Source organism: Manacus candei, unplaced genomic scaffold, assembly GCF_025592945.1.
Source record: "Manacus candei isolate 608988 ecotype Guabito, Panama unplaced genomic scaffold, ASM2559294v1 h1tg000047l, whole genome shotgun sequence".
NCBI classification, from domain to species: Eukaryota; Metazoa; Chordata; class Aves; order Passeriformes; family Pipridae; genus Manacus; species Manacus candei.
The window spans coordinates 481,996-504,984 of record NW_026138095.1 but is presented as its reverse complement, the minus strand read 5'-3'; the positions used below and the strand labels follow the sequence as shown (position 1 = coordinate 504,984).

General features: G+C 63.5%; 2 protein-coding genes across 7 annotated transcripts in view; both read left to right on the top strand.

Annotated features, from left to right (window-relative positions):
• Positions 1-9: 9 nt before the first annotated feature.
• On the top strand, positions 10-16,044 carry CYTH1 (cytohesin 1). 4 transcript variants are annotated; one of them, XM_051797379.1, is made up of 13 exons: positions 10-107; positions 8,496-8,578; positions 9,330-9,394; positions 10,040-10,106; positions 10,279-10,397; positions 10,712-10,792; positions 10,904-11,016; positions 11,087-11,235; positions 11,349-11,461; positions 13,884-13,962; positions 14,061-14,132; positions 14,482-14,636; positions 14,859-16,044. In XM_051797379.1, exons 1-13 carry the CDS (start codon positions 80-82, stop codon positions 14,935-14,937), a joined length of 1,203 nt encoding a protein of 400 aa, XP_051653339.1. In that variant the 5' UTR covers positions 10-79; the 3' UTR covers positions 14,938-16,044. The 4 variants fall into 4 exon arrangements, with proteins under 4 accessions (XP_051653339.1, XP_051653338.1, XP_051653340.1 ...); XM_051797378.1 differs by lacking the exon at positions 10-107 and adding an exon at positions 182-3,949 and having other exon boundaries at positions 11,349-11,460; positions 13,886-13,962; XM_051797380.1 differs by lacking the exon at positions 10-107 and adding an exon at positions 5,546-6,004.
• Positions 16,045-16,814: 770 nt separating this feature from the next.
• Positions 16,815-22,989, top strand: part of DNAH17 (dynein axonemal heavy chain 17) — a 33,665-nt gene continuing 27,490 nt past the window's right edge. For all 3 annotated transcript variants that reach the window (XM_051797315.1, XM_051797314.1, XM_051797313.1), the window contains exons 1-16: positions 16,815-16,941; positions 17,529-17,900; positions 18,627-18,820; positions 19,078-19,270; positions 19,357-19,456; positions 19,582-19,667; positions 19,806-19,931; positions 20,176-20,331; positions 20,411-20,494; positions 20,831-20,998; positions 21,255-21,371; positions 21,477-21,745; positions 21,869-22,064; positions 22,189-22,335; positions 22,607-22,715; positions 22,847-22,950. In XM_051797315.1, the coding sequence (XP_051653275.1) occupies positions 17,556-17,900; positions 18,627-18,820; positions 19,078-19,270; positions 19,357-19,456; positions 19,582-19,667; positions 19,806-19,931; positions 20,176-20,331; positions 20,411-20,494; positions 20,831-20,998; positions 21,255-21,371; positions 21,477-21,745; positions 21,869-22,064; positions 22,189-22,335; positions 22,607-22,715; positions 22,847-22,950 (2,394 nt within the window). In that variant the 5' untranslated portion in view covers positions 16,815-16,941; positions 17,529-17,555. The remainder of the gene's footprint in view (positions 16,942-17,528; positions 17,901-18,626; positions 18,821-19,077; positions 19,271-19,356; positions 19,457-19,581; positions 19,668-19,805; positions 19,932-20,175; positions 20,332-20,410; positions 20,495-20,830; positions 20,999-21,254; positions 21,372-21,476; positions 21,746-21,868; positions 22,065-22,188; positions 22,336-22,606; positions 22,716-22,846; positions 22,951-22,989) is intronic.

The following is a 22,989-nucleotide window of genomic DNA, read 5'->3' as shown; positions in this document are numbered from 1 at the left end:
CTCCGCCCCGCCCCACGTGACACCGGCCGTGGCGGCCGCGGCGCGCTCGTCACGCGGGCGGGGCCGGAGCGGCGGCGGGATGGAGGAGGAGGAGGGCGGCGGCTGCGGTCAGTGCGGGCCGGGGGTCCCGGCACCCGCGGGACGGGGCGGAGGGCTCGGGGTTAGGGGGCACCTGGGCAGGGGCGAAGCGCCGGCGTTCTCCGTGGTCCGCGCTGGGGTGGAAGCGCCTCTCCCGGGCGGGCGGGAGCGTCTGGGCCGGGCCGTTCCCAGGTGCAGGACGGCGGGACCCGGTGTCAGAGCGACCGCGGCCTTCGGGGCTTCGGGCGGGCAGGGCCGTGGGTGGCGGAGGAGGCGCCGGAAAGAGCCGACACCCGGTTCCCACCGCCGGCGCGGGGGGCGGGCGAGCCGCGGGGCTGCTCCCGCTGCGCCCCCGGCACTGCGCCGGGAGCTCCGGGACCCGCTGCTCGCACACCTGCCCTGCGCCGCTCACACTTTGTTCTCAGGTGCCCCCGCGGAGCTGCCGCGTCCCGACCCCGCAGAGTTCAGGGCAGGTTCGCCTCGATGGCGCCTGCCGAGTGTCACAAACGCCCCGGCTCGGGATGCGCTCCAGGGCGGGCAGCGGCGGCTCAGGGGCTGCGGGTTCCCCCTCTCATGCCCGCGCAATTGCCTCCCGCTTCCCTCCCTGCTCCGTGCCCGCCGAGCATTCCCTCCGGTGCTGAGGACCGGGACCGGGCAGGGAGTCACTGCCTGTGCCTTCGAGGCAGGTTCTTGTAGTCGGCAGGTGATTTTGCCTTGAGCAGAGAGCAGGGACTTTGCTGAGAGGAAGGCAGAAGTCTGGGTGAGATGAAAGCCCACGGCCCCGGTGGGGGAGCGGTGCTGGTGGTCGTTCTTCCCGCGGGAGCAGCCGGTGCCAGGGAAGTGCTGCTGCCGGTGGTGCTGGTTCGCGGGCCGCCTTCCTACCCTGCACAGCTGTGCGGCACAGCCGATTAGAAACTGCTGTTCCACCCCAGAAATGACTGCGCTTGGCTGCGAGGACTTCACAGTGTGAGATAAGGTGCCAGCACCCGGCCCCGCTGAGGCCTGGCTCGGGCGTTGTCAGATACAACCCATTAGCGGGAGAGCGCCGCGGGGAGCGATTCAGCCTCTCACAGCTTCCCGGAATTACCTGGAAGATGTCCCGGGTCATCTGTCAGCATCAGAAGTGTCCTGCTCACCCTGCCGCGGGGGCCACAGGGAGCAGCACAGCCACCTCCAACCCTTGCCGCTGTCCCTGTGCCAGGGGCAACACAACCCACAGCTGCCCTGAAGCCCCTGAGCTGAGTCGGTTCAGCAGAGGACATTCTGCTGGGGCCACAGCACGGTGGAAGTCGACAGGGAGACTCTTGCTGGTGGGATTTTGCTGATGCCAGTGTGCCCCACAGCTCACAGCCCCTCTCCAGCCATCTGCCTCAGCGGAGAGCAAATCCTGGGGCGAGCAGCTGGTGGCACAGATGTGGGCTCCCCCCACTCCTGCCAGAGCTGCACTCCCATCCCATTCCCAGCATCTCCCCACTGGACGGCGGTGAGACCAAACCCATCCCAGACCTCACCGTAGCTGAGCGAGCGTGGCAGTGCGAGTCAAATGTCTCTGGACCGTGGGGCAGCGATGTCCTACCTGGGAGCATCCCAGCTGCTCCTGCAGCACCAGCGGAAGGATGTGGGCAGCACGGTCCGGTCCCAGCACCGTGTCCTGAGCTGGGCCCCGTCACGGCTCAGGCCCGGCCCAGGGTGAGGGGGATTGGGCAGTGCTGGTAATCCTGCTGCACTCAAGGGATTACTGCTCGCTCTGGCCTGGGGATTAAGGGATTTCTCTAAGTGGGGTTGATGCAGCCTCCAGCAAAGCAGCTTGTGCCTGGGGGGCCTCGCTGTCTGGGGCAGGATGGATGCATGGAGGCAGGATGGACTATGGAAGGTGTGGGGGATCCACAAAGGAGGGTGGGCTGCCACGTCCCCCAGCAGGCCAGGGGGTTCCCCACCCAGAGAATCCCTGTCCTCCTCGTTGCCAGCCTGCACAGCCCTGTTTTGCCAGTGAGCACTGGCAACTTCTTGGCACAGGCTCAGCTGTTTCAGAGGCATCCTGGGACCATGGCATGCCCCTCTGCACCAGGGGATGCTGCTGGGGAAGCTGCCAATGATGCCCCAGCTCCTTCCTTGGCATGATGTGGGGTGAGCCAGGGCGAGTCGCTGGGCCCAGCTCAGGGGCTCCCAGATCGAAGGTGCAGGGACAGTGCAGGGGTAGCAGTGGGCTCGGAGAGCAGAGCTGGGTGCTCGGGCAGAGGCAGTTGGCTGGTTCTTCTCCTGAGATGTTTGGAGCAGAGAACGATGAGCCCCACTGCTGATGCTCACGATCACACGTCGGGGCTGCAGCCGTGGTTATTGTGACCCAGAGGTGTTTGTAAGCGCCCCACCTCACCCAGGCAGGGTGCAAGGACCAAACTGAGCATCTGGATCACTCTGCATGGGAGATGCCACCTGGCCCTGCCTCATCCTGGCCACAGCACCCGTGTGCCCTATGGGAGTTTTTCCAGATGCCAGTCCAGGCCCCGAGCAGGTGCTTGCCACAGCATGTGCCCAGCTCAGCCCCACTGTGTCCCCAGCTCTCTTTCCCTGCCCTTTTGCCTCCCTGCGATGGGGCAACCACTGCTCTGGCCTCTGGGAAAGGGGAAGTGGTGCTGAAAGCAGGAGGTCAGTCACGTCAGTGGCGAATGCCTGGCTGCCCTCGCAGCTCCAGAAGCTGCCCTTCTCCACTGTCTCTGCTTCTGTCTGTAGTCACAGTGCTCCTGAGAGCAGGGACTGCTCCTGCCTGCCAGGGTGCCCTTCCCCACCGCCCACCCCGTCTGGGCTCCTGCCTGCCCCACTCGGGTTACTCCTGGCTCAGCGATCCCAGCGATTGTTGGGGCAGGCGAGCAGAGCTGCTGGGCTGCTCCTGCCCCAACAGGCCCTGGGGTTTGTTACTCATGGCCGTGCCCTGTGCTCAAGATCGCTTCTGCTTTGAGGGAAGGAGCTGTCAGTCCGGTTTGGGTTTGCTCAGTGCTTGTGGGGTAGGAGGGCTACACCTTTCCCTAGCTCCACAGCTCTGCCTCAGGCTGGGATCCCAGGGCAAGACCCCCCAGTTCCTGCTGCAGAAGGCCCCCCACACTCTAGGATCAGAGCAGAGTGGGCAGCACCTCTGGGGCATGACCGGGGCTCGGCACCTGCCCATGCCTGCACACGGGGCTGGCCGAGCCTGTCGGGCTGTGCCGGGGTCGGGGCCCGGGCCCTGCGCCCCGGGAGCGGGGGTTGTGGTGCTCCCCCACGCTCACACGCCGCGCTGTCTCTGGGTGCACCTTCCTTCATGCAGCGCTCGTTGCTACGCGACCGCCGGCTCCCGATGCTTAATGCTCTAATACGGAGGGATAAAACCACTCTAAAAATACCCCGCTGCCGGCCCCCTGCGGGGGCAAGGGGGCTGCTGGGGGGCAGGCGGCCTGGGCGCAGGGGCTGCTGGGGACTTCCCAAACTCCTCGTCCTCTAAGTGGCTTTGAGCCGTGGGCCGGGGCTCGGCAGCGGCACGGGCTGGTGTGCCGGTGCGGCCGGGATTGGCTGGGACTGGCGCGTGGGCTCCTGCGGCTGGAGCTCCCCTGCCAGAGCCAGCTCCAGCCAGAGCCGGGAGTGCTCCGGCTCCCCTGCCTGCACCCTGCCCGTGGGCCCTGGCACCAGGGAGCCCGCTGCTCGGCCACGTGCACCTGCCTGGCCTCTGCCTGCTGCTACCTGGCCTCTGCCTGCTGCTGCCGGACCTCTGCCTGCGCCTGCCTTGCCCCCCGGGACTGGTGGCATCCTGTGTGGGACCCCTGCAGCATGGGGACAGTCAGCGAGCTCTGCGCCTCTAGTTTCCAGGCCTTCCTCTGCCCCTCGGTGGCTGCCAAGGCAGGTAGGAGCTGCGTGCCCCCCCTCCCCTCTGTGCTGCGGGGTCCCCATCCCCCAGCAGACACAGTGGTGCCCATGGCTCCAGCTCCATATGGCTCTAGCTCCATATGGCTCCTGCTGACAGCAGCACATAGTGTCCTCGCTGTCTCGCTGCCTCCTTCCTTTGCCAGCCTCCCCAGGCTCGGTGCTCTGCAAGCACCAAGCCCCAGCAGGACAGACAGGCATGGGCCCCTTGCCTGGCATTGCCCTGCGCTAGAGCCAGTGCCACGCTAGGATGGGGGTTGTTTGGTAGCCAATGGTGGTGCCTGGATGGTCACAGGCAGTGTGGCCACAGCAGATCCTGCCCCAGCCCCTCACCCCTGCCCTGCGATGTGTGAGCGCTTGGCTGCCCTCACCATGGCAAGTGTCTGTGGCTGTGAGGGCACCTTGGGGTGGCACTATCCAAAGGGAATTCTGTGTGGGAAACCAGTGCCTGCCATGCGAGGGATGTGCTGAGGGCTGGCTGCCTGTGTGAGCTGCTGCTGTCTGTGGGTTCCTGCCTGGCTGTGGGACCGGCCAGCCCTGTGGCTGAGCAGCAGTGGGCTCTGCTCCTCCCGAGGCCTGGCATTGTGAGTGGTGCCGAGAGCAGATGAGGTGCCTGCCTGGCTGCACTCTTGGCACCTGCACAGTGTGCAATGCCTGTGGATGTGGCCGAGCCGGTGCTCACCTGGCCGTGCCAGGGGTCTGTGTGTGGGAGTGCTGGAGCCTGGAGCCACTAGGAGTGAGGCAACGGCTGTGGACAGGGGTTCCCTGCTGGCCTCTGGGTCGTTTTGTGGGAGTGCTGGGCAGGCTTGCACAAAAGTGAGACAAGGGCCCTGGGCCAGCAGCTTTGGAGGGTCTTTCTTGGAGCTGCCTGTTCTGAAACCCTTCTCCTGACGCACCTCGGCTGTCAGTGAGGAAGGACGGGGCTGACGCAAACCGGGGTGTGCACACAGCACCGTGAAAACAGGATGTGGTGCGGGGAGACGGGCAGGAAGTTCCTGGGGGCCCCGTGGGACCTCACCAAGGGGCACGGTGGGCAGCAGCACCCACAGCAGCACCCAGAGACCCTGGGCTTGTCTCCGTGGTCTGTCGGACCCCGAGGCCGTCGCCCCTCTGGTGTGGCACAGCGTGGGCCAGCAGCACGGCTGGCTGGTGCTGTGCCTCAGGGGGCCAAAGGACATCCTGAGGCTTCTGAAGCCTGCCCTCCCCTCACTCCATAGCTGGCGTTCCTGGTGCTGTGCTGTGTCTCCATCTCGTGCTGCTGAGCAGGATTTAGCTGAGTCAAGGCGGCTGAGGCTGATGCGGCCTCTCCAGGCGGCTGACAGGGGACAGGGACAGGCTGGGTTCTCTTCCGCTGCAGCCACGGCACCACAAGGCCCGGATTCGCTGCAAAGGGGTCCTGCATGGAGCAGTGGGGTCCCTACAGGCACTCTGGAGCAAGGGGGCTGCCATGGACCCTGTGGACCAGTGGTCCCCACAGCTGGCACAGGACCTGGACCTGAAGTGGGGGCGGGTCTAGTGGAGATGGGGGAGCTGCAGGGCAGCGCTGGGGGTCTTTTGGGGTGGGGGGCCCAGCTGGCAGAGGGGAAGGGAGGGGACCCTTCATTGTGCAGCGATCTCAAGATGTGTTGGGTTGAGTGTCCTGGCAGCCCCCGAGGAAGGAAGGGCTGGGCCAGCCCCGAGGCCTGTCTGGCTGGGACCCCAGCACATCGAGTCCTCCAGCCCCGGGCCAAGGAGGGGCAACAGGGCCCTGCTTCCCTGTCCAGCCGGGAGCAGAGGAGTTAAGGTGCTGGCGACTCTGGCTCATGGCAGCAGGAAGAGGGTGTTGGTGGTGCTGGCTCCCGGCGAGGCTGGGATGACGCCCAGGCGGCCCTGGAGCTTATTGGTGCCGTGGCCCTGAGTCACCGCGGAAGCACTGGGGCGGCAGGTGCCCGCACCCGGCACGGCAGCACCTCTGCGGAGCCACCGGCAGCACAGGCACGGCCAGCAGGGCCAGTGTGAGGCCCTTCAGCGATGGTGCTCAGGGCGGAGGGCAGCGGTGAGCTGGGGTGTGGGGGTGAGGGGCGTGGGTGGCTCTGTGTCTGCCCCACTCCCCTGCTGCCAGCCCTGCCCACGGGCCTCGGGGCAGTGGACACAGCAGACAGGACAGAGCATGGGGCGAGCACAGCCCCTGTGCCACAGGGCTTTGCTTTGGCTGCGGTGGGGAGGGGGCATGTGCTGTGGCTGCTGCTCCAGGGCGCTGCAGACCACAGCAAACCCGGAGCCTGAGACAGGTGGATAAATCCTGCCGGTGGCCCTTACTGCTCCTGGGCAGGGTCCTCAGGCTCAGCTGCCGGCAGCAGGAGATGTGGGAGCCCCTGGTCCCCTGTGCTGGTGGGGAGCCCTAACCCTGCTTAGAACCCCACATCTGGTGGGCCACTGTGCGACTCCTGCCAGGCTGAGGCTGGGGGAAGCGCATGCTCCAGCCTCCCCATCCGTCAACACTGCTCTGCTCACAGCCAGGCCTGCTGGGGCTCCCCAAGGTGAGTGCTGTGCAGAGCCAGGGAAGGGTTAATGCCTTCTTCCTTCCCTAGAAAAGCTCCTGCGTCTGGGGTTTCTCTTCCTCTGGCTGCTGCTGACATGGCTGGGCCGCTGTCACGAGTGCTCAGCCTCCGCTTGGGAGGGACCTTCCGGGGCTCCGGAGCAGCCCTGACATCCCTCCTGCAAGGCAGCGTCTCATCCTGCGCCGTGCCTGCCCTGGGGCCACCGGGACCCCTGCCGGGACCCCCGCCCGCTCCCAGGTGGGCAGGGGGAGGCAGCGCCGAGGGCTCCCCTTGGCCCAGCTCCAGCCCTGGCACTGAATTTGACCTTCCCTGCAGCCAGACAGAAGGGTCCTGCAGCCAGGTGAAAGGGTCCTGCGGCACATGCAGCAGCCCAGGGATTTGGGGGGTTCTGTGTCTGACAACGCAGCTCATCCCTCCTGCAGTGAGCCTGGGCTTGCTGGGCACGCTGGGGGCTGGGCACAGGGGGGGGGGGCTGGTGCTGGTGGCAGCAGCACTGGGCCATGTGGAAGGCGCTCAGATGCATCGACACAGCTCTGGTATTAGAAGTTTAAGTAACTTTTAACCTGGTGCCATGAGCAGATTGTCTGATTCGGGCTTCCTGACAGGGAGACTGAAAATATTGGGAAGTGCTGCCGTCAGGTCTGAGACACAGTGTCGCAAGCTGAGGCGCCTCAGCCTTGGCAGTGAGGGGTTTGCGAAGGAAGAAGCTCGTCAGAAACCGGAGCAGGGCTAGGGAAGTGCTGAGCTCAGAGATTCAGGGTGGGGGTCACGGTCACCCCAGGGAGGCTCCCTCGGAGGCGGCGGGGGAGAAAGAATGTGCAGTTGAGGATGATACCGGTCCAAAGGCACGTGGTGTCCCTGGGCGCTGGCACAGGGCAGTGACCGTGCTGTGGATGCTCCGGTGAGTCTGGGCTAGCAGTGGTGGCCTGGAGCCCACGCATGTGGCACACGGGACGTCAGTGGGATGGAGGGTAATGCTTGGGGCAGGGGGGGATGTGACAACCCCACAGGTTCCTGTCCCCAGCACCCCAGGGTGGGAGGTGGGGATGACACGAGAGCTGAGCCTGCGGGTGCTGCTGCCACCTCCCTTGGGGACTGCGCTCTGTAGGGATGGTGTTTTGGTGTCCTTGCGGGCGACCTTGGTGCAACGTGTGGAACTCTTTGGCAGAGGTGGGAGACACAGGCATAGGAGGAGAGCTGGGAGCACTGCTGGAGAAGCAGGTGACCTTGGCAACTGGAGGGAACAGGAATGGCATACCTTGTCATTGTGAGCCAGGAGGTCACGCACCAGGGAGCACTAGGAATATTCTGGGAGCAAGGGGGGGCATGTGGCCGCCCTGTGGTTGAGCCTCAGATGTTGTTGGGGAGGGAGTGCCTGGCTCCCCGGGGTGACAGGGAGGTGTAGACATCATGGTGTGCAGGAGGGTGTGCCAACTCCAGGCCCTGCCCTGGAACGATGGATCCAGCGCAGAGTGGGCTGCAGGGATTGCTAGGAGTTGGTTTATGTTTGGGGCTGGCCCGGTATGGCAGAACAACCTGCGGGGCTCCAGGTCTGCATGGAGCCCGTGCCTTGGGGCACAGCAGAGCTGCCCAGCCAGGGAAGGGCCCAGAATGGGTACCCACACCAGCCTGGCTGAGGTAGAGCAGAGTGAAATGGGACATGGGGGGGCATCAGGGCCAGGGCCGGTGGGAGCAGCACTGGAGCTGGTCTGGGGCCTGTGCTGGTCCTCACTGCACAGCTCCCATGGGTGGTGCCCAGCTCCCCGCTGCAGCGCCCTCGCATTCCTTGCATGCCGTCAGTGCCACTTGGCCCCTGCGCAGGGCTGGGGACTGTTCATCAGCCCAGTTCCTCTGGGCAGCTGGCAGCTCCACGTTCTGGTTCCATCCAGGCCCAGGACTGCCAGCCGAGAGCAGAGGCTGTGCCAGGAGCACGTCAGGGCTGATTCCCAGGGCCACACGTGCTGACCTGACCATATCTCTGCTCAGTGCCCAGTGACCTGACCCCAGAGGAGTGCCAGGAGCTGGAGAACATCCGCCGCCGCAAGCAGGAGCTGCTGGCTGACATACAGGTCTGATGCTGAGGGGTGACACCCACACAATTCCTCTGTCTCACAGAACAGCCTGAGAGGCAGAGGACCATCTCCCTGCTCATGTCACTGGCAGGGTCCCTGCAGCCCCATCCAGGGTCCCTCAACCCACTGCCCCACAGCACTGCCTCCAAGGGGCCCTGGGGACAGGGAGAGGGTCCCATCAGGGGCGTGATCCTGGGTGGCAGCCATTAGGGTTGCTCTGCTCTGCTCTGCCGAGGCAGCCGTGGCTTTTCCTGTGCCCTGCAGAGCTCCAGGCCATGCAGTTGTGCCATGCCCCGGAGCACTGGTGTCCGTGCCAGCCCCTGCCTGGCACGGGCAGGGACCGTGTCTCTGGGCCAGACCACTGCCCTGGCAAGCGCCTGCGAGGTCAGGGCTCATCTGGGACACTGTCAGTCCTGTCCCCGATTAAGACAGCAGAGGCTAATTACTGCCATATGCTGGGCATGATCTGAAGGGATTAGGGGTAATTTTGTTAACCTCTGAATCTCTTCCTTCCTGTGTGCTGAGAGCGTTGTGATGCTGCAGGGATTAGCAGCGGGATGGGGGGGGGGCAGCCACCCGTGCCCCCTGATCTGGTTCAGCCCCAGGGCAGTGCTTGAGGGCGGGAGGGGGATGGAGAGAAGAAAGAAAGGAGGGTCTGCAGGGCTTCCTGGAGGAATGAGGCTGCCTCCAGGGCTGAGGGCTGGAGGGTTTGGGGTGGAGGCCCCTCCAATGTGCCCTCTCCCCACAGCGCCTGAAGGATGAGATAGCAGAAGTGACAAATGAGATCGAGAACCTGGGCTCCACCGAGGAGAGGTGAGTCCCAGCCCAGGGCCCCGCTGAGCCCCCTGTGGGATCTGAGGGCAACTGAGCCCTGGCCCATGAGTACTGGTGTGGGCAGCTTTCCCAGGCACTCTGGGCTCCTGGGAGCGGGATCCCAGGCTCAACTGCTGCTCCCAGGTCTGTTTTCCTAAGCCCCAGCCCCTCTGTCTGGACACAGCCACTGTCGGGCTTTGTTATTCTGAGCTGGTGCAGGCGGTGCCAGCCGGGATTAGGGGTCCCAGCAGCTGGCGGGAGTGACTCCCAGCGCCATCCCCAATCACCCACTGGGGCATGAAGGCTGTCCCCTCCCGCCAGCCCCTCTGCTCTCCCAGAGCCCGCCGGCTTACCCGAGCCTCCCCATGCACGGCTGACCTGACAGGTGTCGTACCTGCACCCCCTCCGTTCAGGGTGACCCCCAGAGTGGGTATGGCAGCTCCGCTCTGCTCTGGGGCCCGGCAGGCCAAGAGCAGCCCTGGGGGGCAGACACGGAGCAGTGTGTCAGCTTCGCCCCACGGGGGGCCGGCGTGGGGGCCTGGCTGCCGCCATTCCGGCTGACCCTCGCGGCAGTGCACTGCGCCGGGGGCCGCGCAGAGGCAGCAGGTCCCGCCTGGATGCTCAGAGCTGCTTCATGTCTTGCAGGAAAAACATGCAGAGGAACAAACAGGTGGCAATGGGCAGGAAGAAATTCAACATGGATCCCAAGAAGGTACCGTGGAGTGGGAAGCAGGGCTGGTCACCAGCCTCTCGTGCTGGGCTCTGCCACCTCCCAGTCTGGATGCCTGAGCCAGGGCAGAGCCTGTGGGCAGGGGCTGGGGTCAGCAGACAGGCTGGCAGAGGCAGCAGCAGACCTCTGAGTAGCCCCTCTTGCACTGCTCCAGGGCATCCAGTTCCTAATTGAGAATGACCTGCTGAAGAACACGTGCGAGGACATCGCTCAGTTCCTGTATAAGGGAGAAGGCCTCAACAAGACGGCCATCGGCGACTACCTGGGCGAGAGGTGTGCTGGCCTCGGGTCTCCTGGGGATGTTCTGGGCTCCTGCCGCCTGAGAGATGGGACACTGCAGCTCTGAGCTCACAGGGCAGCCAAGTGGGGGTACCCGGTGTGCTGGGGGCAGTTGGGGGTGTTCAGTCCATGGCTGGCGCTTGCGAGCGGCTGGTGTGTGCAGATGAGCCCAGTACACGAGCTGGGGGTAGCTGCAGCTTTCCCCCATGAACGAGCAGAGTTTGGAGCAGGGCAGGGACAGTGGGGCTGCTCAGCAGTCACAGGATTGCTGATCATGCACCCCTCGTGCTCTGGCTTTGTTCCCGCAGGGATGAGTTCAACATCCAAGTCCTGCATGCCTTTGTGGAGCTGCACGAGTTCACCGACCTCAACCTCGTGCAGGCCCTGCGGTGAGCGAGGGGCCAGGAGCTGAGTGTGGCCATCTGGGGGATGGCGGGGGACCATGATGGGCCAAGGGACCGTGGAGCCCCCAGATCAGTGCCACAACTTGCTCTCCACAGGCAGTTCCTGTGGAGTTTCCGGCTGCCCGGGGAGGCGCAGAAGATCGACCGGATGATGGAGGCCTTTGCGCAGCGGTACTGCCAGTGCAACCCCGGCGTCTTCCAGTCCACAGGTGAGCACCTGCCCCAGACCCTCTCCCTGGCATCCTGCCCCCCAGCTGACTTTCCCTTCTGCCCCTACAGACACGTGCTATGTGCTGTCCTTTGCCATCATCATGCTGAACACGAGCCTGCACAACCCCAATGTGAAGGACAAGCCCACAGCAGAGCGATTCATTGCCATGAACCGTGGCATCAACGACGGGGGAGACCTGCCCGAGGAGCTGCTCCGGGTGAGGGCCAGGGCCTGGAGGGGCCAGGGCCAGGCTGCAGAGCTGGCCTGGAGCAGGGCCTGCCGCAGGGCTCCAGGGCAGAGCAGAGCTGACACCGTGTGTCGTTGTACCAGAATCTCTATGAGAGCATCAAGAATGAGCCCTTCAAAATCCCTGAGGATGATGGCAACGACCTCACCCACACCTTCTTCAACCCCGACCGGGAGGGCTGGCTCCTGAAGCTTGGTGAGTGCTGGTGGCCAGGGAGGGCAGGCTGTCCCCAGGGACAGACCTGGGACGTGGGTGCAATGCCTCTGGGCTTCCCACACTACTTCTGCTGCCCTGGCTCTTTGGAGCTTGAGTGGGCTGCAGAGAGAGTCACAGCCCCCTCAGGAAAGGCATCCATACATCCAGCAGCCCTCCATCTTCCCTTGGCTGGGCAGCAGGAGTGAACTCAGAGCTGAGGAGGCCCTGCAGAGTGGCTGGGTGGGCATCCCAGGGGATTCTACCTCTAGGTTGGGCAAGCCCCCGAGGTGCAGAACTGGTACCAAGGTCCAATGTCGGAGCACAGAGACCTTGAGGCCCTTCAGGTCACCGAGTCACAGCACGGTGTGTCGGAACAGGCCCCTGGGAGTGAGCAGCGAGCTGCCCCAGGCTGCGTGTGTCCCCCCTCCATGCCACAGACAAGCCCCTGCCTCACCTTCCCACAGCATTATCACCTCTGCATCCCAGCTCCACATGCAGGCAGCGTGCATGGCATCCCTGCTGCACCGCCCGGCTCCCGCGGCCGGAGCCCTCCGCGCCCTGGCTCCTGTGGCTTCTCTTCTCAGCACCTCTGGGAATCCTCTGCATGGGTCCAGTGGGGGGGGATGGATGCTGGCAGGATCGGAGTCCAGTGGGGCCTTTCCCTGGGGTTCTGGCTGGGGTCAGGATTCCTGATGTATGGCCATCCCCTCGGGAGGGGGAGAGGCCTTATCCCTGGCTCAGGGGATGAGCAAGAGCCACCTGCTCCCCACCCTGAGGTGGGGGGTAACTCAGGAAACAGCTCCAGGCTCTCCTGTCTCTGACAAGGCCAGTGCCCAGCAGGTGGAGGGGCCTGGTGCACAAAGGTTCATGTTGGCACTGCCACTATCGGTGGACAGGCGGGCAGAGAGGCAACAGAGTGGCCGTGGACCCCAACTCGCTTGTAGGGAAGGGAGAGACCCCGTGGGTCAACCATGGGGTGGAGGGAGCCAGGCCTTGTGCCCAGCAGCTGAGGAGCCCCATCCCACAGAGCCACAGTGAGCCAGGGCAGTCAGCCCCCACGGCCATGCCGCCAGCCTGACCCCTCACAGCTTCCCTGCTGCAACCTGGCCCCACTGACCCGCAGGGCAAGGGGGGGCTTTGGGATTCCTCTTTTTATTTTTTTCCCTTTTTTTTTTTTAATTTTCTTTTCTCCCTCATTTGTATGTTTCCATGATTTTGGCTCTTCCTTTCCCTGCCCCCCAACTCCAGGAGGTACGTACCCCTCTCCCGTGCTCTGCTCACACTGCTGGGGCTTCGTTTCCTTTGCGTTTTTAATTGCTGGTGATGAGTCTCATTGCTGCTGCTGCTGCTGCTAACCCCGCACCGCCCGGGGACCTCGCCTGCCGCGGGACAGCACTGCTCCGCCACCAGGCAGGGACTTGGGGTGTGGCCCCACCGATACCACACTCTCCTCAAGGCCTGTGGCCTCCTCCACCGCCCTGGGGGAGGACAGGGCTGCAGCAGCTCCTTGCCCAGCTGCTGGCCGGGGTGTCCCGCCCGGCCGTGCTTCGCCGTGTCCGCAGGCGGCTCAGCCCGGTCAGTGTGTCTTCGCCTCAGGTGCCACGAGGGATGGGAATGGGTTTGGTGTGTCCTCAGCAAGGACTGTGCGCGGGGTGCTCAGGGGTGCCAAGTGCCTGGGGCTGGATGGAAGCAGGCAAGAGCCACCTGCATGGTGCCCTGTGCTGTGCCAAGGGCTCACAGCAGTTCCTATGCGAGCACCGCACCGGTGCTGCCCTGGCTCCAGCACCTGCACCCCAGCATTGGTGCGGGCTCGGAACTACTGTGGGGCAGGGACTGGGGCGGGCACCCAGCTGGCATGGGGGAACAGGGGACACAGTGCACACCGTGGCTCCCTGTGTCCATGGCAGAGCCAGTCCTCAGGGGTGGGTGCTCATCCCACATCTAGCACTGTTGCAGTGGCCGCGGTGGAGGGGAGCCGAGCCCAGGGGTGAGTGGCCCCTGTGCCCATGGAGTGGCTTCTCCCACTGTGCTGGGCTGCAGAGCTCAACTATGGCTCAGCACTGGGACAAGGGGGGACTGTGGTCAGTGTGGACAGAAAGTCCCCGTGTCCCCTGGGGAGCTGCCTGGCTGCAGTATCCTCTAGCTGTGCTGAATTCATGTTTGGGTGGGAACGGGCTCAGCACTCCCGGCCCGGCACCCCAGCCTCGCCTCCATCCTCATCTGTCTGCTTCCCGCTCCGGCTCGGTGCAGTGTGTGCTGCCTGCTGCTGCTGCCCGCTGCTGCCTGGCTCTGCTTGGCTCTGTGTGTCCGCCCGGGCCCTGTGCTGCTGGAGCCCGTGTGTGTCCGCCTGGCTCCCGCTCTGCCATGTGCCATGTGCCCAGCTGTGCCTGCAGGGCTGTGCCCGACTGTCCCTCTCTGCTCCCAGGAGGCAGGGTGAAGACATGGAAGCGGCGCTGGTTCATCTTGACCGACAACTGCCTTTACTACTTCGAGTATACAACGGTGAGTGGGCTCTGCGTGGGCCAAGCCAAGCTGGGGCAGGGAAGGGGCTGGATTGGGAGTGTCCATCCCACAGCTAAACCTCTGCTTGGCCATGCCAGGATAAGGAGCCCCGTGGCATCATACCCCTGGAGAACCTGAGCATCCGTGAGGTGGAGGACTCAAAGAAGCCCGTGAGTGCTGCAGCAGTGTCCTATGGGGCTTGGGGGTAGCCTTGGTGCTTTAGCTTGGGCAGGGAAAGCTGGGAGATGTTACAGCCCCCCAGGATGCCCCTAGGAGAGGCGGGGGGCCTCCGCAGCAGTCACTGCCTCCACCATCACAGCGGCCAGGTGCAGTCACTGCAGTGACCAGGACTGGTGGCAGAGCTTGTGCAGGGCCATGGGGTGATGAGCACGGCGTGTTCATCCCTCTGCCACGCTGGGGTGGTTGTGCTGGGGGAGCATGACTCTGCCTCATCCCTCCCAGCCTGGGGTCCCCTTTGGAAGGGGAGGGGGCTACCTCTGAGCGGTGTTTCCCTCCCAGAACTGCTTTGAGCTCTACATCCCTGACAACAAGGACCAGGTGATCAAGGCCTGCAAGACAGAGGCGGATGGGCGTGTGGTGGAGGGGAACCACACTGTGTACCGCATCTCTGCCCCCACACCTGAGGAGAAGGAGGAGTGGATCAAGTGCATCAAGTGAGTGCCCAGAGGAGTGTGTGGGGGCACGGTGCTGGGCAGGGGCACGGCGGGGACTTATCTGCTGCCCTTGAAGGGGACAGTGCTTCCCAGGGCACCCTGCGAGAACAGGGGGAGTGAACTTTCCCAGGGACATAAAGGGACATGCCCAAGGCCCGACCAGGCAGGTCGCACCCAGCCCTGCAGTAGTTTGGCCTGACCTAGCCTTTGTTCCCCTGCCAGGGCAGCCATCAGCCGGGACCCCTTCTACGAGATGCTGGCGGCCAGGAAGAAGAAGGTCTCCTCCACCAAGAGGCACTAGCAGCCAGACTGGCCTTGTGAGGCCAGCATGCCCTCGGCAGCCCAAGCGTCCCCCTGTCCCGGGGGTCTGTGGGGCGGGGGCTGCACTGCAGCCTGGCCCTAGGGTCCAGGGCCCAGCTTCAGCTTCACTGTTTCTTTTCCGTGGGGGGAGGGAGGGGGCACAGGCATCTTGGTGCCTCTGGCCCTCCATCACTGCCTCATCTCCAAGACAGTGTCTTCATGGGCTCAAGCTGGGACACAGCACCCCTGGGAGCTCCAGCCTCAGCACCACAGGCACCCTCCCTGCTCCTGACCCCCAGCAGCCCTGTGGCTGCACATGGCGCTGCAGCCCCCCAGCACCCGTGTCCAGACACTTGGAGTGTCCCGTCAGGAGGATGAGCAGCTGTTAGTGAGTAGCTGGCAGTTTTGGGGTGCCACAGGTGCTGGGGTGCAAGGCATCAGGCCCAGGGAGGCCCTACAGAGACACAGCTCCCGGCCCTCGTTGTAGCGGGCCTGGGTCTGTCCTGGGTGTCCCCACGCTGCTGCCTCAGACCCTCACAGCTGCCCCCTGCACCAGGAGCGGTCCCCATGTGCACAGGAGTGCCGAAGGGCAGGGACTGTCACCATCACGGTCTGCAGTGGTGCCACACAGGGCACAGACATGCCCTCGTCCAGCCATGGAGGCTGTGGCTTGGATGAGGTGGCACTGGGTGGCATTGCCCCTGGCACATCCTTGCAGCACAGTCCTCTCGTGCCAGGGTGGCATGGTGCCATGGTGGGACATGCCCAGAGCTGGAGCCTGCCCTGAGAATGGCTGTGGTGGGGGTCTGGATGGGTGGGGGCTGCATCCCCCACTCTCTGCCTCACAGTCCGCCCATGTCATGTCCTGTCCCTGTCCCCGCGCATGGTCTGGAGACGCCTGGATCAGTATTAGTCTATTTATCAGAGGTGTAAATACTCCTGTATAGTTTTCTCCTTGTAGATTATTTTGTATGTGGGTGGTTCAGTGCAGAGGCCTCGTGGGGCGGGGGGGCAGGATTTTTTATTCTAACATTTTATTTTTTTTTTGCCATGGCCTTGTAAACTAGTGCTGAGGATTGGCAGCAAATAAACACTGCACTGCACTCCACTTGGCCTCCTGTGCTCTGTGTGCAGCTCGGCGTGGGCAGGAGTCCCGTGCCCCCCATCACTGCCAGCTCCTGCCCTGTGCCTGGCCTTGAACCAGGCTCATGCTCCTCTCAGCCCGAGGTCTCCTTACTGGCACCACAGCGATGCCATATTGGATGAAGTGGCAGCACTGGGGCCAGTGCAGGTCTTGTTTTGAGCCTCTGCCTGCTCCACTTCAAAGCCCCATGTTTTCTTGGTGTACTGGGGGTGTTTGTGAGCCTTGTGCCCTCACCAGCTGCCCCTGTCCAGGACAGTGCCTTGGGGACCTTGCCACAGGGCATGGGTGGCTGGGCTGGGCTGGGACAACTCCTGCAATGGACAACTCCTGGGCTGGGACAACTCCTGGGACCACTCGTTCTGCAGTGGGGCTGGGGGATTCATACCCAGGTGGTACCAGCTGTGAATGGGATCAAAGCCAAGTTGGGGACAAGGGCAAGCCGGGAGCGCAGAGCCTGTGCCAGCCCTGCTGCTGCCACCAGGGCGGGGGGGCTGGTCCAGCCTTGCACACTTGTGCCATGGTGGGGGTCTGCCAGAGGCAAGGGCATTCCCTGACAGAGCCAGGGGCATTCCCTGCTGTGGTCTCTGCCCTCCCTGTGCCTCAGATGGGGCAGCCCTTGGCACTGTGGCCTGACTCGGGCCAGGGTGGCCACCAGCCCCTGCTGAGGGACGAGGACGTGGTGGGGCAGAGGGCAGCCCTGCAGTTGGGCTGGTGCCAGTGCCAGTTGGGCTGGTGCTGGGGTCAGTTGGGGCGCAGACTGTGTCGGTTGAACCGCAGATGGGGTCAGTTGGGGTGCAGACGGTGGCTGGAGGCTGTTGGAGAGTTGAGGGGTGCAGCAGGGCAGGGGAGCAGTAGAGCCAGGTAGGATTGGGGTGAGCCAGGGGGGCAGAGGGGCCAGGCAGGGGTGGGGCAGGTTGGGGGGCAATAGGACTGGGGGTAATGACCGGCAGGGATAGAGCAGGTCGGTGGCTGATGGGACTGGGGGTGATGAGGACCGGTAGGGATGGGACCGGCAGTTCCCCATGAGACTGCATGTGCACAGGGAAGGCTGAGGGCAGTGGAGGGGTGGGACGGGCAGTGGGGAGGGTCAGGGGGTCGGGACGGGCAGTGGAGGGGTGAAACGTGCAGTGGGGAGGGTTAGGGGGTCGGGACGGGCAGTGGAGGGGTGAAACGTGCAGTGGGGAGGGTTAGGGGGTCGGGACGGGCAGTGGAGGGGTGGGACGGGCAGTGGGGAGGGTCAGGGGGTCGGGACGGGCAGTGGAGGGGTGAAACGTGCAGTGGGGAGGGTCAGGGGGTCGGGACGGGCAGTGGAGGGGTGAAACGTGCAGTGGGGAGGGTTAGGGGGTCGGGACGGGCAGTGGAGGGGTGGGACGGGCAGCGGGGAGGGTCGGGGGGTGGGGTCGGCGCAGCCTTTATCTCAGCGGGGATCCGCACGTGGATCCGCTCAGGTGCTCCGGGGCCGCGGTGCTGCCGCAATGTCGGCCGGGCAGGACCCACGGCTTGCTTTCATGGAGAGCTTGGTCACGGCGTTGCTGCGCATCTCGACGGACAAGTGGGGCAAGTTTGTGAGCAGCGAGGAGGTCACGACCATGCTGGACAAGTTCTTCAAACAGCAGGATGCGCTGGAGGTGGTGTTGGGGCTGAACCCCTCCGGGCAGCTCCTGCCCACTACGGGTTTCCCATCTGCCCTAAAGAGCAAGGGCATCTACTTTGTGAAGAAGAAGGGGGAGAACATCACCCAGGAGAACTGCCAGAGCGGTCTGCTGGTGGGAGACATTGGCCCCTCGCCTGTGGAGCAGCTCATCGCTGTGCTGCTGGAGGTGGGTTGCCCGCACAGGCACAGGTGGGACGAGTGGGATGAGCTGAGCTCCCCGGGCACAGTGCTGTGCCGGGATGCCTGGTGCAGGCTGCTAAAGCCAAAATTCCAGGTGGTCTCCAAAGGAAACTGAAATTTATAGAAAAAACTTGCCCCAGGCAGTGGCCCTGACCTTTCAGCGACTCCTGTGCTAGGCTGAATGAGCCCCACCAGGACAAGAGCTGGAGGAAGGTCACCAGCCCAGTTTTCTCCTGGGCCCAACTAGATCACTTCCTCCCTGTGGTTTTAGAAACTCATTGTAATGTCCCCTCCCCCCTGCCCCACATCTGGGAAATTTCTGAGTGGATTTCTCTCAAACTTCCCACGAATATTCCCACTGCCAGCCCAGAGTACCCGAAAGTTGCATTGGCCGCGGGAGCCCCCATGATTCCCCTGCAGTGCCGGGGGCTTTTGCCTGTGTTCCAGCCCCTGACCCCGCTGGGTGCTCTCACTGTGCCACTCCCAACACTTCCCAGCCCATGAGAGCTGGAAACCCAGACCAAGGGGACTCCTGGTCACACTGATGACAGAAATATCAGGAAAACCCATTGGTGGCCGCTGGAGCTGTGGCAAGGCTGAGACTGTGCTGTGATGGGCAGCGAGAAGGGACACTGGGACGGGCAGCATGACCGCCCACTGCCCTGAGCATGGGAGTGCCTGAGAGAGCACCCAACCCAGCCTTGTCCTCCAGGTCGTGTCCCCCCTGCTTCTGAGTGAGGAGCAGGGGCTCAGCTGGCCCAGGATGGTGGTGGAGGATGTTGTGCAACAGACCCACCAGCTGCAGAACAAGATGTTTATGATGGGCGGGAAGATCCAGGGGAAGCCGCTGCTCCCACTGCCTGAGCACCTGATCAGCTGGGACGACTCCGGCGCCGCCTTGGACTGGTGGGTGCTGCTGGCACCACTTGGTGCCAGAAAGGGCAAACAGGGGCCCAGGCAGCACAAGTTCCTCAGGGAGGAGGAACTGGGACACTGGCTTAGTCCCTGCACACCCCTGGGCACAGCCACCCCTGCAGCAGAGAAGGTTTGAGGGGCCCATGCCAGGCCTCTGCACAAGCAGGCACGAGGGGCTCCCCTGGCTGTTTGGGGTTCCCCTGGGGCAGTTTATGGCTCCTCTGGGGCATAACCTGTCTGCCTTTCAGCCTGGTGGGGCCTGCAGACGGTCCAGTGCTGCACTCCATCGAGACCGTCATCGTCGAGTGGTCCCAGCAGATTGAAGAGATCTTGAGCCAGGACTCAGCACGGCTGCTGCTGGAGGGAGTGCACCCCCTGCCCAGGGTCGAGTTTGAGTTCTGGCAGACGAGGATGACCAACCTGCAGTGTATCAATGACCAGGTACTGCCTCACCCGCAGTGGACTCCCCGTGCTGAGCCCCCCGTGCTGAGCCCCCTATGCTGAGCCTGCCACCTCTCCTGTACCAGCTGCTCTCGCCCCAAGTGACAGTGCTGGCCAAGACGCTGGAGAAGGCCAACAGCTGCTATTGGCCATCATTGCAGAACATGTTCAAGGCCGTCAATGCTGGTGAGGCCCCCCAGTTCCGTGCTGGAGGGGTGGGGACCCTGTTCCTCAGTGTTCAGCTGGATGTGGTGGTGGCTGCCTCTGACAGGGTGTCCCCATCCTGACCCAGAGTTTTCTCCCTGTCCCAGGCCTGGAGGAAGCCAAAGATGTCAGCCTCCATCTGCAACCGCTGCAGGTGCTGCTGGAGGAGGTGGAACAAGCGGATTATTCCCAGGTAAGTAATGTGGCAAAATAACCAGGCACAGCCTGGCTGCCTCATCTGGGTGGTGGCGCAGAGCCCCAGAGGCTGCAGGGGGGGCACATACCCCCAGCTCTGCCACGTCCCCACACTGATGGGGCTCTGCTCCCACAGCTGCAGCCCTTTGTGCCCAAGGTGCTATGCACTGTCTGCCTGCTCCGGGTTCACTGCCAGCTCTACCACTCACCCGCCCACGTAGCCCGTGTCCTGCAGGAGATCTGCAACCTCCTCATCACCATGGTACAGCCCCAGCACTGACCCACATCCCTTCCAGCTGCCCCACTGGGACAGGTGTGGGGAGTCCAGCTGCAGTGACACAGAGACACCCCAGACAAGGGAACAGCAGAGGCCCTTGTAGGGCTGGGGGGGTCTGGGGCAGGCACGGGCTGCAGGTGGCAACCAGCAAGGCCATGGGGATGAAGGGGACAGGAGGAGCCTTCACACCCTCCTGACAATAGTCCCTGCCTGCATCTGTCTGTCCCAGACCCAAAAGTTCCTGAGCCCTGAGGACGTGCTGAAGGGGCTGCAAGGAGAACCCCAGGAGACCCTGGAGGGAATCAAACTGAGCATCTCCACAATAGAGAAGTTCTTCCAGTCCTACAGCACTTACTGCTCCAACCTGATGCCCACGTTGTTCCCGGTGAGTGTAGGGACAGTGTGCAGGCACCCGGCCCCCTCCACACTGACCCCACTGACTGACAGACCCTTTCCCCTCCCAGGAGGAGCCACAGCTGTGGGAGTTCCCTCCCACCCGTACCTTCAGGAGGATGGACGCCTTCTTACACAGGCTCAAGACCATCGAGGTGACAGCACAGCATTTTGGGGCACAGTGCCAGCTGCAGCTGGGCCTTCCCTGCCATGGGGATCCTGGGGTGGTCCCTGAGAGCAGCACCGGGTGAGCTGGGGCCGCTGATGCAATGGGACATTGCTGGGAGCATTGTGGCACCATTCCCAGCAGAGCCCTCCTGGCCCTGAGCCCCCAGCACAGGACGGCCACCCCCCAGCCAGACCAGGGAGCATCCCTGGGAGAATGGTCCTCAGGAATGGGGCATGGGCAGGATGGAGCCCTGTGCCAGTGCTGCAGCTCCTGCAGCCTGGGACAGGGGGAGCCAAGTGAAATGGGGGTTTGTGCTTGCCAGGAGCTGTTCCAGGCAGCCATTGACTTCCTGAAGCTGGAGAAGACAGTTCTGGGAGGGGTGCGAGGAAACTTCCTTGGGAATTGGGTGTTGCGGATCTCCGAAGAGGTCTGTGAAGTCACCAAGAGTTTTGCTGATTGCAAATATGATCCCTTGGATCCCAATGAAGAGGTGAGCAGATGCTGGGATGGAAATGTAATGGATGCTGGGATGGAGGTGTAGACATTTACTAAGTGAGAAGAAAAAAAATCTCTTGCCAGAACACACTGCAGGGCAGCCCATGGGACTGTCCCACAGCAGCAGAGGGCTGGCTCTGGGGCAGGTCATGGGGCTCTGGGCCCTCCAAGTTTAGCAAACATTTCAGGAAGGATTTGGGAAGGAGGCACAGGGGCTGTACCAGTTTAAATCATTTCACTCTTGCTGGCAGCAATGGAACAGAGACTTTGCAGAGTTCCAGAAGAAGGTTCAGGATGCAAACAGGCAGCTGGCTGCTATCTTCTGCCGGGGCTTTGATGACTGCAACAACCTGTCAGCCGCCGTGAAGGTACCTGTACCCCAGCTTGGCAGCCTGGCACCTGCAGGGACCGGGAGTCACCGGGATCCCAGGGGTGCTCCAGGGCACAGGAACCAGCACCTCTCTCTCCCACAGCTGGTGCGCATGTTTGCCTCCGTGCTGGAGCGACCCTTGGTCAGAGCTGAGGTTTCCCCCTGCTACATGGCCCTGCTGGGAATGTTTGATGCTGAGCTGGAGAGTGTGAAGGTGCTGTACGACACCCAGGCCGTGTGCCGGCCACCCCCCGGGGGAGCCCCACCCATCCACAAGAACGTGCCACCGGTGGCCGGGCAGATGAAGTGGGCTCTGGAGCTGCAGCAGCGGCTGGAGGGGCCACGCAGGGACTTGCTGGCCATCGACCACCCGTACGTGCGGGTCCCCTGTCACCTCATGGGGACGTGGGGCAGCAGCCGGGCAGGATCCAGCCTGGCCTGGGTCCCCTCCCATGTCCTGCTGCAGCAGCTGCTGCTTTATTGTGCCCCTGACAGTGCCATGGTGGGTGCTGAGGCTGAGCTGGTGTCTGGGAAGTATGAGGAAATGATGGGGCTGCTGCAAGGTTACAGCAAGAGGGTCTACAGGGAGTGGGCGTGTGGAGCTGGCAAGGAATGCCACTTCAGCCTGGAGCAGCCCTTGCTCCGGAGGGACCCCGACTCTGCCCTCCTCAGTGTGAACTTCAGCAAAGAGGTTGGTGCTGGCACGGGGAACACCAGCGATCCCTCACCCCAGTGTGAATCCTGCAGTCTCAGGGGCTGCCTGAGGTGTGGTGGGTTTTGCCAACAAACCCCTTCCTGGCGATGGTGTCTCACAGCTCATTGCTGTCCTGCGGGAGGTGAAGTACCTGAAAATCCAGCAGCAGCAGGACATCCCGGAGAATGCCGAGCACCTCTTTGCCCAAAATGAGACTTTCCAAAAGCTTGGGGACAACCTGTTGCTCATTGTGGGCTGGTACAATGAGGTAGGTTCTGAAAGAGAGTCTACCCTGCTGCTTTTCCATGCCCTGAGCCCCAGCCAGGCTGAGAGGGGCTGGGGGATTGGGGTACCACAGGCACATCACTGGCACCTCAGGTCCCTGCCCGTCCTGTGGATAGGACAAGCTGTGGCTGCTGCCATCCTCCTCCCGCCCCCCAGTTCTGTGTTGGAGGGGTGGGGACCCTGTTCCTCAGTGTTGGGCTGGAGCAGGGTCCCTGCTCCACCTGGGCACTCACCTGTGGCTGTGTTGGCCCCAGGTGAAGCAGCGGCTGCTGCCGGTGGAGCAGCCACTGGTGACAGGGGAGCTGGAGGCCCTGGACGGCCGCCTGGCCAGCGCTGAGCAGTCCCTGTTCTGGAACCATGAAGGTACCAACCCCCACCTCGGCCATCCAAGGCTGGGGATCGTCTCTGCGTTTGGGGGGTCCCCAACACCCTCTGGCCTCCTGCACCCCTGGAGGTGTCTGCACAAACTGTTTATGTGTGCATTTTTCTCCCAGGTGTCATGGAATACATCCAGGAGATAAGGGACACCCTGCAAGACCTGCAGAGACGGGTCCAGAGAGCAAAGCTGAACCTGAATAACATCACCCAGCTGATGGAGGTAACATTTGATAGTGCTTCACAAGCATCTTTCTGGGAC

Coding starts and splice junctions, on each gene's coding strand:
- CYTH1 (XM_051797377.1), top strand. CDS start 12,784: ATGAGTCTCATTGCTGCTGCTGCTGCTGCTAACCCCGCACCGCCCGGG. Junction 13,963..14,060: donor ACTACTTCGAGTATACAACG/GTGAGTGGGCTC, acceptor TGGCCATGCCAG/GATAAGGAGCCCCGTGGCAT. Junction 14,133..14,481: donor TGGAGGACTCAAAGAAGCCC/GTGAGTGCTGCA, acceptor TTTCCCTCCCAG/AACTGCTTTGAGCTCTACAT.